General features: G+C 45.6%; 1 protein-coding gene and 1 pseudogene across 2 annotated transcripts in view; both read left to right on the forward strand.

Annotated features, from left to right (window-relative positions):
* SCD (stearoyl-CoA desaturase) overlaps nucleotides 1–7184 on the forward strand; it is a 15426-nt gene extending 8242 nt beyond the window's left edge. Inside the window, exon 6 of the mRNA XM_027112319.1 lies at nucleotides 3209–7184. Coding sequence (XP_026968120.1) covers nucleotides 3209–3408 — 200 coding nt within the window. The 3' untranslated portion in view covers nucleotides 3409–7184. The remainder of the gene's footprint in view (nucleotides 1–3208) is intronic.
* LOC113623601 (uncharacterized) lies at nucleotides 3973–7184 on the forward strand (annotated as a pseudogene). The gene is made up of 2 exons (XR_003433998.1): nucleotides 3973–3992; nucleotides 5106–7184. The product of XR_003433998.1 is annotated as an uncharacterized LOC113623601 (transcript).
* Nucleotides 7185–15110: the final 7926 nt, after the last annotated feature.

The raw sequence follows: 15110 nt of genomic DNA on the forward strand, positions 1-15110 counted from the left end.
GAGAATTAAGCAGCAAGTCCTATGTAAAGAGAACAGGGTGAGGGACTTCCCTGGTGGCGCAGTAGTCAAGAACTCGCCTGCCAATGCAGAGGACACGGGTTAGAGCCCTGGTCGGGGAAGATCCCACATGCCACGGAGCAACTAAGCACGTGTGCCACAACTACTGAGCCCGCGCACCTAGAGGCCGTGCTCCGCAACAAGAGAAGCCACTGCAATGAGAAGCCTGTGCGCTGCAACAAAGAGTAGCCCCCTGCTCGCCGCAACTAGAGAAAGCCCACACACAGCAACGAAGACCCAACACAGCCAAAACTAAATAAATAAATGAGAAAAGGGTGAAAAATAACAATGCCTTTGATTCCAGGTTCCAGCACAATCCCCAAATGCTATGCATGATGATCCCCTTTGGGCTGCCCTTGTTCCAGTCATCTCTGATCTGGGTGGCTGTAAGCCTAGTGTTTTATATTTAGACGTGCTATACAACATGTAGAACAAATAGTTGTCATTTAATTCAATAAGCTTCTCTTCTGTCACCTTGCTATTTTCAGAGGGGCCGTACTTGAAGTGTATTTCATGCCTTATTGCTTGGTGATGCCAGTATGAAGGACATCAAAGCAACTGTTGGTGGCCCTTTATCACCACCTACCATTCTCATCTCTTGTCCTTTATTTTTCTCTCTTCTGCTCCTCTTCTGTGCTGGGAACACTCCCTCCCCTCAACGTGGCTTAGGGAACTCCCAGTAAAGCAGTTAGTTTGATCACAAGTACCTGCTCACTGATCTAATGCTGACTATTCAAGGATTTATTTATACCATTCCAGTTCCAATAGCCAGAGTCTAAGACAACAGGGTTCTACAATCTGTCTCCATTGTTTTTTTTTTTTTTGTCCGTCACTCTTTTCAACTAAATATAGACCTTGACTAAGGCCTGGAATTAGATTTCCTTAAGCAGACCCCATGGCCTCTTCCACACCAGTCATCAGTGCTGTTGGTCATTCAGCATATCGAGGCAACCTCCCTGCTCCACACATTTACGTACGCCACGGCCTAGCCTTCGTTTTGTTCTCTTTAAAACCTTCCTTTATATTCTCAACCCTGACCATCTTTTTTTACTATCTGCACTAAAGACATTTTTTCACCTCTTTTTAACTTTCATGCACCTTCCCCCTCCTTTCGGACACCTTGTACTGTTGTCCATGTTCTTACTCTGAACCATGTTTGAAATCAATCATACAGGCTATTTTCATAGAAAATTAATGAACGTTATGGAAGTTTCTGGAATGAGATCGGTCCTGTCCTGCAAACAGATCTGTCTTCCCCAGCCCCAGCCTCTATGACCACCCATTCAAAGTGGCTGCCAGTAGCTTACTTTGTCTCTTATCATTCCTCCATACCTGCTCTCCCCGCTTATCACCTCACCCTTTGTTCTCCAGTAGCCTGCTGCCCTGCCGTTCTAATCTTTTTCTTCTTGAATTACCTCCCCCGCAGTCACATGCTCATCTTCTCTCTGCTAAAGCTGGCCTCACCCCTTGAGCCTCTCTCGGGCTGTATCTTGCTGCCCTAGTTGCAAAGTCTCGTCCTTTTTTCGCCCACTGACCTTCCTCCTCTTTTTTTCCTCCCTTGGCAACGTGCGTGTGTCTGATTCAGTTTAAATCTGATGTGTGGGCCTGGCTAGTGCTTATACAGAGCCTAGCTGCAAAGTCGTTTATGGAAATTAGTAATCCTCCATCAGTACCTTTAGCCTTGGGGTTTTCCTACCCTCCTACTCACTTCACACTGGATAAACTGATGATCCGCACTGTGGATAGTCAGAGAAAGGACATACCTTGAGGTGATGCCCTGGATGGTGTCTTTCCCATCGCAGGACTTCCTTCCTTTTTGGTTATTAATGCCATTATTACCCTACTGGGGCTCTTTCATCTTCAAAGGGCTCAGCACACTCTTTTACTAGCTATTCTTTTTTTTTTTTTAATTTATTTTTGGCTGTGTTGGGTCTTCATCGCTGCGCGCGGGCTTTCTCTAGTTGCGGCGAGCGGGGGCTACTCTTCGTTGCAGTGCGTGGGCTTCTCATTGTGGTGGCTTCTCTTGTTGTGGAGGAGCGCGGGCTCTAGGTGCCATGGCTTCAGTAGTTGTGGCACGCGGGCTTCAGTGGTTGTGGCTCAGGGGCTCTAGAGCGCAGGCTCAGTAGTTGTGATGCACGGGCTTAGTTGCTCCGTGGCATGTGGGATCTTCCCCGACCAGGGTTTGAACCCGTGTCCCCTGCATTGGCAGGCGGATTCTTAACCACTGCGCCACCAGGGAAGTCCCTATTAGCTCTTCTTTACCCAGCTTTACCCCAGCCTCATAAGGGTCGGTATTGTTATTGTTGAATGAGGTTCAGAAAGAAGATCCTGCCGCGGATTAGAGAACTCTCTGTCTGTGGAGTTTCCACAGCTTGATGCATTACAGAAATTATCCTGAATCCAGAATCTCTTTGATTTTCCTCTATCCAGCAAAGTGAACTGCTCATCTCAGTATCTTAGAGGGACTACCTAAGCCTTTTGATTCTTATTCCCTCAGAGAGCTTCTGTTTTATCAGCTTCACCCACACACCAGGGTCAAAGCTCAAAGAATTAGAAGCCAGAGCAGTCTACTCTGAACCAGTGGAGGCTGAGGAACTTGGGCCCATGGGCTGGGCCTTCTTTCTTTTGACTTGATTGTTGCTGCCCAATTCTGTTGGTACCTTCCACCCTTGGAGAGAGTACCCATGCAGTGGGGAAAGGTGTACTCCTTTGCTCACCTTTGTAAGAAACACAGCAAAGGTTCTTCATTCTGGACTCTCTCCTCTCCCCACCCTAACACATGCACATACACACAGAGCCTTTAGGGTCTCATACCAATATTTAGTGAAGCTCTGGAATTTTCCAGTCTAAAATCCACTCCCAGTGATAGAAGTTTCTCTCAAATCATCTTATCCTCTCAGAAACTGCCCGTCCTCCTCCCACAAAGGCTCCCAGAGAGCCATGGTGACCAGGGTCTCCCCAGTCATTTCTTAAGATGCCTCTGAGGGAATCTGTTGGGTTCAGAGTTTAAAAGACTGGATTCGTCCATTCATTCATTCAACAGCGGCAGGTTTCTACTACGTTTGAGGTACTCCGCCAGGGAACCAGAGTGCCAAGATCAAGAAGCCAGCAATCCAGTGTAGCCCCATAACTCTTCTCTGCTTTGTTCCAGGTGAGGGCTTCCACAACTACCACCACTCCTTTCCCTATGACTACTCTGCCAGTGAATACCGCTGGCACATCAACTTTACCACGTTCTTCATCGATTGCATGGCTGCCATTGGTCTGGCTTATGACCGAAAGAAAGTATCCAAGGCTGCCGTCTTGGCCAGGATTAAAAGAACTGGAGATGAAAGCTACAAGAGTGGCTGAATTTGGGGTCCCTCGGTTTCCTTTTCCAAAAGCCAGCTGGGCAGAGGTTTAATGTTCTGTTTATTAACTACTGAATAATGCTACCAGGATGCTAAAGATGATGACGTTAACCCATTCCAGTACAGTATTCTTTTAAATTTTCTTTTAAAATTGAAAGCCAACAACTCTGCCTTTATGATGCTAAGCTCATGTTCTTATTTCTTTTCTTTTCTTCTTTCTCTTCTAGTCCCATTATCCTTCCCTTTGTTTTGTTCCTATCACCTTCCTTTCTCTTCCCCCTCAATGCCCCCCAGGCAAGCAGCTGGTCAGTCATTGGTGGGTTTCCAGCTTCCAAAGCCTAGACAACCTTTCTAGGGTCCACAACTAGTGGTCTTTGCCCCAGATAACCCTTTCCTTGAGCTGTCCTGAGCTTTAAGGTGGATGGCTCAAGCTAGAGATATGACAGAATCTTCTGGGAAGGCCCCCAGTTAGCTTCAGCTTAGGCTTTTGCTATATGAAATGGAAAAATAACTTTATTGGCACAAAGCTTTGAAAGCAGGTAAATTGTCAGGGGAGAGAGTTAGCATGCATGATATGATTGATAAGTAAGGATGAGTTGAAGTGGGAAACAAGGCAGGAAGCTCCTGCTGTGATCTGACACCCAGCTGCCTGCCCACCACCCAGCATGCTTCCTTCCTCTCCTGACTCTGACTGGGGAATGGCCGTGGAGCTTGGCAATGCTAGAACTCAAAAGCAAATCTCAATGTCCCAATCTACTTTAGGCTGAGGATAAAGAAGCAGCATTTAGTTTATGGTAAAAGTGGTCTCTGCCGGGGAAGGATTTTTTTTCTTTCTTCCAGGACAGGAAGATTTCTTATTCCAGATAACAAGAAATCTTGAGGGTTGGTTGTTTCCAGAATTGGTGATTCCAGCAGCTCATGGAATCGTCAAAATTCTTTCATCTTTCTGCTGTGCCATCTTTGGTATATTGGTCAGCTCCCCTCATAGTAATAAGGTGGCTTCAGCATTTTGAGACATCCAAAAAAGACGTGTTGGTGGTACAGTGGTGAGCATAGCTGCCTCCCAAAAAAGAAAGGATTTTCGGAGGTGGAGTTGGGTCAAACATAGAGCTGTATGTCCATGGGTGCTTTGCTTGGAATATTAAAATAATCCTTTTAGAGTATCTCCCTCTGAAGGAGAGTGGGGCTTGGAGAAGAGGAAGAATTAGGCGGGTTGTCTCCTTTCCTCTCGCTGCTGGACAGGAGATGGAGAGGTTGAGGGGCAGGGTCTGTAGGCAGTTCCTGAGGGAACATTACAAAAGAAGGGCTCTGAGAACACATTGCTGGGGGATTTGGAAGGTTACTGAGTAAGTTATTGGGTGTCCTAATATGGAAGCTGGTTATACAAACAAGTTAGATGTTGGGTTCATTTCATTAATTTCAATTTCTCCTTGGACTGAGAAAGAACTAGAAGGCTTCTCCCCACAGTGTTGAACCCTTTCACTCTTCATTCTCTGTTAACTTCTAGCCTAAAGTATAGGACTGCTTGGGGGGTGGGGTAGGAATCTCTTAACTACCCTGACTATGGATTCCTGGCTCTGCCCTGTCTGTCCATTTTCTCCTGCCAGTTCTATCTCCTCCCCAATGTTTTCTTCTTTCTCTGGATAGGCAAGCCTCCTTTGTGTGTATTCAGAGGCAGTGATGGCTACTGTGGTCCAGGCAGCTCCCTCTCCTACAGACAGTATGCTCAGGGTAGCTGAACCACTGTTTCTCTTTATAAAGTTGAACGAGCTGCCACTTTCACTTGGCCTCCAGAGTCTCCACCTACACCCTTGTGCTTCCCCACCACACTGATGACTCAAGACAAGGCTAGCAAACCCCGCTGGAGACATCCTGGGCACAGGCATTCTCTCTCGTGAGGCACAGCCAAGCCACATGCTCATGTTGTGCCAGTGAGCCAGCCATGGAGCAAAAGAGCGTTTGTTTTTAGTTTCCAGTGTCTGGTCAGAACCAGAGAGGATGCTGGATGCCTCCTGCTTACTCAGTAAGCCTGCCCAGCCTGAGTCAGTGCTCCCAGCTGACCGTGCAAGGCTTGCAGAAGTAGGAGGAGCCAAGTCTTCACTGGGAAGCACAAGAAGCAAAGGCAAGTTCCAAAGTGCCTCACTCCAAAGGAGGCCCCGGCCCCCGGAGCCAGGGTATACAGCAAAGCTTTGGCCGAGACTTGGGATGTGAGACGCCATGAACTTTGTTGAACAGTGTCTCTGTTCAGCAAACTAACCAGCATTCCCTACAACACAGCCTAGGGCAGACAATAGTATAGAGGAGTTCTGAAGAAACATCAGTGTCTGAGAACCTTGGGCCACTCCTGTCCCTGTAACCTCAGTCGTCAATGCAGAAGCCTGGCTTTACTCTGTTAAGATTGGAAATGTACAGTACCAAATGCTCTGTCCACTGTTGAACCCCAAGGATGGAAGGGAGGAGAGCATTTCTTTCTGTATTAATTGAATAGATGGAGGCCACAGGGGTTGGGCTGGACTAAAGGCATCCTTGTCTTTTGAGCTGTTCCTCTCAGTAGAAAAAAAATCTAATGGAAGATCACTGTAGTTTAGATCCACTGACCCAAGTACCTACCCCTTGGAAATGCCTGTGGGGTAGTTTTAATTCCACAGGTCATCAGAGGCCTGCTTTACACCTGATGATCAAAACCAACTTTTATCTTTCTATTCTAATTGTGTTCGATGGACCTGATCTATACCATGACCCTACACAGGCTGGATGGGGTCCAGTTTCTAACAGGCCTTGCTTTGTGGGCGTGCTGACAACTTATCTGGGTGCCTTACATCTTTTTTAATCAGTGTTGCATCTGAGCCTGCTCTGCTTCCTCCCTGCTCCCTCTGTGGAGTTCTTTTGCACCTGAGAGCCTGCAGAAGTGGCTAGTAGAAAAGGGGGCCTGGCTGGAGAATTATCAGTATAGCTGTTTGCAGGATTCCCTTCTGGACTTTGTTTTGGAAACTTTCCTTAGGGCTGTTTTTATTAATTGCCCACATATGATGGAGGGTGGAAGGAATTTGAATGTATTTGACTTATAATTTTTTTTTAATATTAAAAGATGGTTGTAGCATTTAAAATGGAAACTTTTTCTCCTAGTTAGCTAGTATCCTGAGTGTATTCTCTGTAAGTGTAGCTCAAATGGGTCAGCGTGAAAAGTTAAAGAAAGCACGATGTCAAGGTTACACGGGTGGTTAAGGCCAGGGCCTCTCCTACCACTGTGCCACAGACTTGCTGTGTGACCCTGGGCAAGTCATCTAACTATAATGTGCCTCGGTTTTCCTTCTGTTAAAATGAGATAATAATACTGACCTACCTCAAAGGGCAGTTTTGAGGCGTGACTAATGCTTTTTATAAAGCATTTTGGGATCCTTCAGCAAAGGAATTCTCTTAAGTCCTGAGTATTTTTATAGTAGCAGTATCCACCGTGAACTGTGTCCACCATGAACCACGTGTCCTGGATGCTATCATGGATCTATATGGTTCTCTCTGAGAGATTGAATAAACCCATTAGATAAGTGGTGGATAACTAGCCAGACAAAAATCTGAGAATGCATAAACTCGTTGCCATGGAAACATACACAGGATACCTTTTCCTTGATTGGGTGGGATTTTTCCCTTTTTATGTGGGATAGTAGTTATTTGTGACCTAAGAATAATTTTGGAATAATTTCTATTAATATCAACTCTGAAGCTAGTTGTACTGATCTGAGATTGTGTTTGTTCCTAATAAAAGTGAAGTGAATCTGATTGCCCTGTGTTTGAGAGTTTTTTTGGCTGTGATTCAGTCTCTTGGGATTTATTCACCACCCTATTTATGTCCTGTTCCTACATCTTTAAGAGTAAAAAAGAAGTACAAGAAGCCACAATGGTTGACTCATACCCCAGTAACTCGCCCTGCCCTCCTGCCCTCCCTAGGGGTAACTTTAGGTTAAACTCAGCCTTAGCAACAGGAAGCCAGTAGTCTGCTGCCATGAGATCTAACACATTAACACCAGCTGGCACTTTGGGCCTGGGGAAATGTCAGGACTCCTGTGTGTCCCATGGTCACATGGACCCAAAACAGAGATGCTAAGAGAGGAAGGGAGCAGCAGGAGGCACTCTGGAAAGCAGTCCTGTGCCTGGCAACCCAGGCTGGGCCATCCAGGTCATTCCTCTGAAATGTAGTCCCTCCCGCTAATAGAGTAGCTTCCTGAAAATGCTGATTAACAACAGCAGGAAGACAGGAAAAACAATCCCAGGGAAGCCTTGTAAATTCTTGGGGTAGAGAGGGCTTCATGATCATTAGGTGGAAAAGGCTTTAGCTTTTACTACCTTATCTGAGAATCTTCAGGTGGAAAAGAGAAGGACTTTTTACAGTTTGAAGAAGTTCCATTTTTCAACAGAAGCCACCTGGACAATGCCTGGGCTTCTAAGCATTCCACAGAGCCAGCCCCCCTCACTTTCTAATGTGAGGTTACCCTCACCTTGGACAAGCAGCAAGACTCTCTCAGAGTGATTCTGGGCATCCAACACCAAGTCTATATTCATTGAGGCCTTGCCAGACCTTAATAGGTTGACGGTGGCACGTGCTTAATATCTGGCCTTCCACCCCTTTCCCTCTATTTTGTTTAAAATGTTCAGGCTGGACCATTTTTTCTGTTGTTCTATAATTGCACTGTTCCTTCCAAGTCTCTCCTTGGTCTTTGGAGACAAAGACACCAGCCACATGAGAAAGGACAGCTGCTGTAAACCATAGCAAGTCTACATGATACACTTGCGATACCAGATTGCTTGGAAAAATCCATATATGTACCGTGTTCTACATTAGATAGAGGGATTGAGGCCAGGCATCAACAGAACCCCCACAACCTTCTGATGCAGGAAATCCAACTTCTGAGTCCACCAGACCCGTGGACGCAGTGATAACATTCACAATAGCCAGGCGCTGTGGTGAGTGCTGCACAGTGCATTATCTCACTGTATGGAAAGCAGATGCTATTATTACCCCAGTTTTACTGATGAGGGAACTGAATTCACCGGGAGAGAAAATACACTGTGAGGGAGTGAGCCACGATGCTGTGATCCAGCTCCAGAACTTTGCTCATTAACTGCTCTCCGTATGGGTGTGAAGTAGATGACAATTAGATAAACCCAGAGTGCATAAGTCTCCTATATGCAAGTAGATGCCCAGTGATATTCACTTATACTCAGAGGCAAAGCCTGGCTGCAACGGCAGGGAGATTAATTTATTCAGTCAAATTGCAGACACATCCTCTGATCCAGAAGAACCCACTCACTCTCCTCGTGACCTGTTGTAACATTCAACCACCCATGAGTTTTAAGCTCTCAGACCATAGAAGCATAGCTGACATTTCCTCTATACTTACGCAAACCATACTCCACCCTACTGTCACGTTGTTTTGAAATCCTTAAGGGCATCTTCTCTTAGAAATGTCTCCTGCACCTGAACAATCAGTGCTTGATAAAATTATTGAAAGATCTCATGTCTTGTGAATTCTGTCTCTGCGACAAACTGTGTGAAGTGTCACAGGGAGTGGGGTTGCATTCTGTGACCTATAGTAACTTACTAAGCCGCGGGCACAGTGCTGATTCTTGCATGCTGACTCTGGGGCAAATGCCACAGGCCTTAATTGCAGGTTCCAAGCAGCTGAGATTCTATACTGGGGTTGCTAGAGGCACAGCCTTCCCCTTTTCGGGACCCGGGCCTGCCCCTCCCCCGCCCGGGCCTGCCCTGCCTGCTGCACCCAGGCCACAGAGAGCTCACAAAGCCCAAGTGTCTGCTGTGCTGACTCACGCGGCGCTTCTGCTTCCAAGCTAGGATTGTCTCGAGGGGCCCGAGGGGCCCTCTCCTGCTGGCCCTCTCCCGTAGGAGCAGGGAGCAGCCAGGGTCAGGCCAGGCTTTAGAACTTTGTGACCAACCAGAGGAAAGGGAAAGTGAAAGGGCAGATTGCTCCTCACCACAGTCGGGATCCTCAGAGAATTCTGAACAGCAGTAAGGACTCACCCTTCGGTCTTTGTATTTGTTTGTTTCATATACATATGTTTTAAGTAAAATTCACATACCATAAAATTAGCCATTTTAAAGTGAACAATCTGGTGACATTTTAGTCCATTTACAACGTTGTGCAATCGCCACGTCTATCCAGTTCCGAAAACTTTCTATCACCCCAAAAGAAGACTTTGTACTTGTTCCACAGCCACTCGCCAACTCCCCGCTCCCGCCAGGCCCTGGCAACCACCAGTCCGCTTTCTGTCTCTACGGATCTACCTATTCAGGATATTTCATATAAATGGAATCCTGCAATACGTGACCTTCTGTGTCTGGCTTCCTCCTCTCAGCATAATGCTTTCAAGGGTCATCCACCCTGTAGCATGTATCACTACATCATTTCTTTTTATTGCCAAATAATATACCATTGCATAAATATATCACAACTGGTTTCTCTCTATTCATCGTTGATGAATATTTGAGTTGCTTCCACCTTTTGACTATTGGAATAGTGTTGCTATGAACACTTGTGTATTAAGTAGTTGAGTACCTGTTTTCAATTCATTTGGGTTTATACCTAAGAGTGGAATTGCTAGGTTATACGGCCATTCCGCATTTAACTCTTTGTGGAACCACCAAACTGTTTTCCACAGTGGCTGCAGCATTCCCCACCAGCAATGTGTGAGGGTCACCCTTTATTCTTTTTCTAAAAAATTTTTTAAAATAAATTTATTTATTATATTATTTTGGCCGCGTTGCGTCTTCGTTGCTGCGCGCGGGCTTTCTTTAATTGCGGTGAGCGGGGGCTACTCTTCGTTGCGGTGGGTGGGCTTCTCATTGCAGTGGCATGGGCTCTAGGCACTCGGGCTTCAGTAGTTGTGGCACGCGGCTCAGTAGTTGTGGCTCGCGGGTTCTAGAGCGCAGGCTCAGTAGCTGTGGTGCACAGGCTTAGTTGCTCTGCGGCGTATAGGATCTTCCCAGACCAGGTCTCGAACCCGTGTCCCCTGCATTGGCAGGAGGATTCTTAACCACGATGCCACCAAGGCAGTCCTCACCCTTTATTCTTAACATGTACACATTTGTTCCTTTCCTGCTCCCTACTTCCAAGAAAGCCTGTCCCAACAGACTTCCCTTTCCTCTGGAGTAGAGGGGAGGGGAAGCTACACCTCTAGTAGAAAGACGATCAACGCACAAACCTGGGCAGCAGGATCCCCTCTGGCCTTATGCTCTGCCTCTGCTCTTGCCTTTTCAACAAACAGGATTCTGTGACCAGGAAACAGAGGAGGGCAGGCTTCCATCTCCCTGTGGCACACCACCACAGCCATTTATGTTACCCCATAAAACAACCCTCCTAGCGCCCTCCAACACCTCCGTCCCCACACAGAACATTCCATTAACCTGTCTTAAACAGTCAAAGCTGAGAGCGGAAAGGAAGCAGCTCTGTGTGGAAGCTGCCAGCCCTGGCTCAGACCTGCAGGCGAGTGTTTTAACTCTCAGCTCAAGCTTAAGATCTCCGAAGATACAAGCCCTAGCCTTGTCCTGCCCAGCCCCCCTGCTAAAGGGCCTGCCTGTCTGGGCCTGTCAGGGCGCAGACGTGAATGGAGAGGAAGAGCCTCCCTCTCCACCCGCTCTCATCGGGGTTACTGCAGGTCACAGAGCTATTTACATTTACAACAGCCCAACAGCGCCTGATCAACCCGGAGCCAATCAGCAGCCCCCAAGCTTGTCTGACTCAGTCTGCGCCAATCAGGACGTGCTATCCTTATAGCCTCTCTCTCTTTGAATCACAGGACGACTGCCGCCCTTTTTGGGGAGGGGAGCCTGACTCAGAGCTCAGCCTCTGCTAGCCCTCAGTTTGCCATTCACTGAAATGGGGAAAATACTGAAATACCATTCACCTGGGAAGACATCTGCACTATAGAATTCTAGGAGAGTTTTACATAGGAATGGAGAACACTGTGCTTTCCTTCCCAACACAGAATCCAGTGCTTCTCTGCTGCGAAAAAATGTAGAGAGACTTTCTCCTCCCTCACTGCCAGCCCCTCCCTAACTCAGGATTATCAATATGGGCTCTTAATCCATGATTGACTTTGAGGCAGTGCGAGACCTTGCTGACCACGACAGGCCAGTAGGCAGAGCTAATTTTTATTCTCATCTGCAATAGAGCAAACACCTGTCATGTAAGAGGCAGCGAGCAAAGAATCAGCAAAACAGACTAAAGACTGGATAGTCACAGGGTAGAGCAGAAGCAGGAATGTGTTCAGAGCGGTCAGGGCTGAGGTAACAGGAGCCTGCAGGAGGAGTGGGTGAGTGCGAGCACAACGTGGAGAGAAGCCTTGAAAGCCTGCCTGGAGAGTTCAGACTTGCTTTTGTGATCGCTAGGGAGCCGTCAGTTATTTTGAAGCGGGAGAGGAAAATAATCTCCGTCTTTCAGAAAAGTTAACTCTGATGTTTCAGAACGTTGACATAAGGAGCAGATCAAAGAAGGACGAGGTTATGGCTGGAAGATCAGTTAGGAGGTCATGAGACCAGAAAACTAGGATAGTAACCGTCAAATGGAAAGGAAGGGCACGGGTTGAGAGGTATTTTGGAGTCAAATCACTAGCACTTAATTGATTGGATATGTGAGATGAGCGGGGAGAGGAGTCAGAAATGACTTTGAGGTTTCACTCCTGTGTGACTAGAAGGGAAGCACCTGCACTAACTGAAATAGTTTTTTAAAAATAGAAGCAGGGCTTCCCTGGTGGCGCAGTGGTTAAGAGTCCGCCTGCCGATGCAGGGGACACGGGTTCGTGCCCCGGTGCGGGAAGATCCCACATGCCACGGAGCGGCTGGGCCCGTGAGCCATGGCCGCTGAGACTGCGCGTCCGGAGCTCCGCAACGGGACAGGCCACAACGGTGAGAGGCCCGCATACCGCAAAAAAAAAAAAAAAAAAAAGAATCTTGGTGTTTAGAAGAGAGATAAAGATGAGATCCAAAAGGTTTATAGTGAAACTGAAACAGGAGGGAAGGGAGCAGGGCACAACCTTTGAAAGAATAACATACCCCCGAGGACATGACATAAATTGATTAAAACCAAATTGGTCCAAGATGTTGGACAAGTCGACTTCCACTAAACCTTGAGCCTCAGTATACACTCACTGTAACACATCAGCAAGCTAAATGACACACCCACAGGCGCCCTGACAGTTCCAAAGATCCATAAGGATCAAAAAGTGGGCAGTGGCGCAATTTCTGGAAATCCCCGTCCCTTCCCCCCCAAATAGTTGGAACACTCCTCTCACTCATTAGGCTATGAAATTACCCACCCCTATAAAAACTGACAACCCCAGTACCCTGGTGCCTTTCTCACCTTCTGAGATGGCCCACACTCTGTGGAGTGTGCTTCTCTCTAAATAAATCCACTTCTTACCTATCACTTTGTCTCTCACTGAATTCTTTCTGTGATGAGATATCAAGAACCTGAGCTTCCTTTAGTCCTGAAACCAGGTGTGTGATCTCAGTCGGAAGATTGTGGGCTTTGGCTGGGTTTGAGTCCCGGAACATGGGTTCAAGTCCCAATATGAGGTGCACGGTTTCAAAATTAGGGAGAAAATTGATCACCTGGGAAAGGATTACAGAGTAAGAAGATTCAGCAACAGAATCTTGGGATGTACCAACACTTAACTGTGTCCTCCTTAAAGAGGACACAGAGTTAGCAAATCTAGCAAAACCTAGACTAAGTATGAGATATGAAAAAAACAAGCAAACTAGACTAATATAAGACAAGTAACAAGTTAATTTCCAGGAAGAGGGAGCAGGATGTTGTAAAAAATAGATATCTGAAAAAAGGACATTGGTTAAATAAATTATGAAACATTCATTTAATGGACTGCTGTGCAGACATTAAGATTATCTTGTAAAACTATATTAATTACCATCAAAAGATGTTTAATACATCTTGTTAAGAGAAACATTCAGATTAAACAATAGTATGTACAAAATTATTTTTAAAAATTACATATGTGACTGCAAAAGGGCACGAGGGAAAATGTAGTGTGAGGGAACTGTTCTATATCACTATTGGGGTGGTAGTTACACAGCTGTATACGATTACCAAAAATCCTCAACCCATAATGCCTTAAAAAAGGAGGGGTGGCTGTTGATGGTATCTACTTCATAGGGTTATTCTGGGAATTATATGTCATAGTGCCTGGGACACAAGAAGGACTCCATCAGTGGAGAAAGAAAGAGTAATGCTGAGGAAGGAAAAACTTTTTCCTCTTCCCTTTCTAGGTTCTTCTGTTTGTCTAAGAATTAAATTGACATGAGACATATTAACAGGAGAAATCAAATTTAATTGCATATGTATGGGGACCCCATAAGAAAAATGAGACACAAGGACAGCTGTTACAAGGTCTTGAGAGGGGTAAGCCACTCCTCACCATTCATCCAACCTCTGGAGATGCTGTGAGGAGGGTCCTGTATGGGGCATGGTAATGGATGAGATTACCTCTTAGGTTCCACCTAGTTTTAAAACTCTACGATTTTGAGTACATGAAAGCCCTTTCCAATGGTGACAGAGGTTAAATTTTGTAATTTTCAGTCTGTGGAATGGATGTCCACCTTGTCTCTTTGATGACTGTCTAGCTATATCCCATCTCTTCATGGTTTTGAGCACATCTATTTAAGCTATTTTTATGACCTGGACTAGATGAGCTTAAAATGATCATATCTGGTTGTTAACCACTAATTGCATTTCTAACTAGGGCTCTGGTAGAAATTTATGATGATGGTGATGATGTTCTATTGAAGTATGGTTGATTTACAATATTACATTAGTTTCAGAGGTACAGCATAGTGAGTCAGTATTTTTACAGATTATACTCCATTGAAAGTAATTATAGGGCTTCCTGGTGGCTCAGTGGTTGAGAGTCCACCTGCCAATGCAGGGGACACAGGTTCAAGCCCTGGTCCGGGAAGATCCCTCATGCCACAGAGCAACTAAGCCCATGTGCCACAACTACTGAAGCCTGCGTGCCTACAGCCCATGCTCCACAACAAAAGAAGACACCTCAATGAGAAGCCTGCGCACCACAATGAAGAGTAGCCCCTGCTCGCTGCAACTAGAAAAAGCCTGTGTGGAGCAGCGAAGTCCCAACACAGCCAAAAATAAATAAAAATAAAATAAATCAATTTATTTAAAAAATTATTATAAGATAATGGCTGTAATTCCCTGTGCTACACAATATATCCTTGTTGTTTATCTATTTTATACACAGTAGTTGGTGTCTCTTAACCCCATACCTAATTTTCCACTCTCCTCTTCCCTTTCCCCTTTGCTAACCACTAGTCTGTTTTCTATACCTGTGAGTCTGTTTCTAATAATTCATTAGTATTATTTTTTAGATTACACATAAGTGATATCATACAGTGTTTGTATTTCTCTGACTTATTTCACTAAGCATAATATTCTCTAGGTCCATCCATGTTACTGCAAATGGCAGAATTTCATTCTTTTTTATGTCTGAGTAATATTCCTTTGTATATATATGCTATATCTTCTTTGTCCATTATCCGTTGATGGGCATTTTGATTGCTTCCATATCTTGGCTATTGTAAATAGTGCTGCTACAAACATTCGGTGCATGTATTTAATTATTTGGTTTTAATATGAGTGCACATTATACTTTATATCTATATCA

The sequence above is a fragment of the Aethalodelphis obliquidens genome, unplaced genomic scaffold (assembly GCF_003676395.1).
Source record: "Aethalodelphis obliquidens isolate GAN/ISIS:26980383/991018 unplaced genomic scaffold, ASM367639v1 scaffold11, whole genome shotgun sequence".
Classification (NCBI taxonomy): Eukaryota; Metazoa; Chordata; class Mammalia; order Artiodactyla; family Delphinidae; genus Aethalodelphis; species Aethalodelphis obliquidens.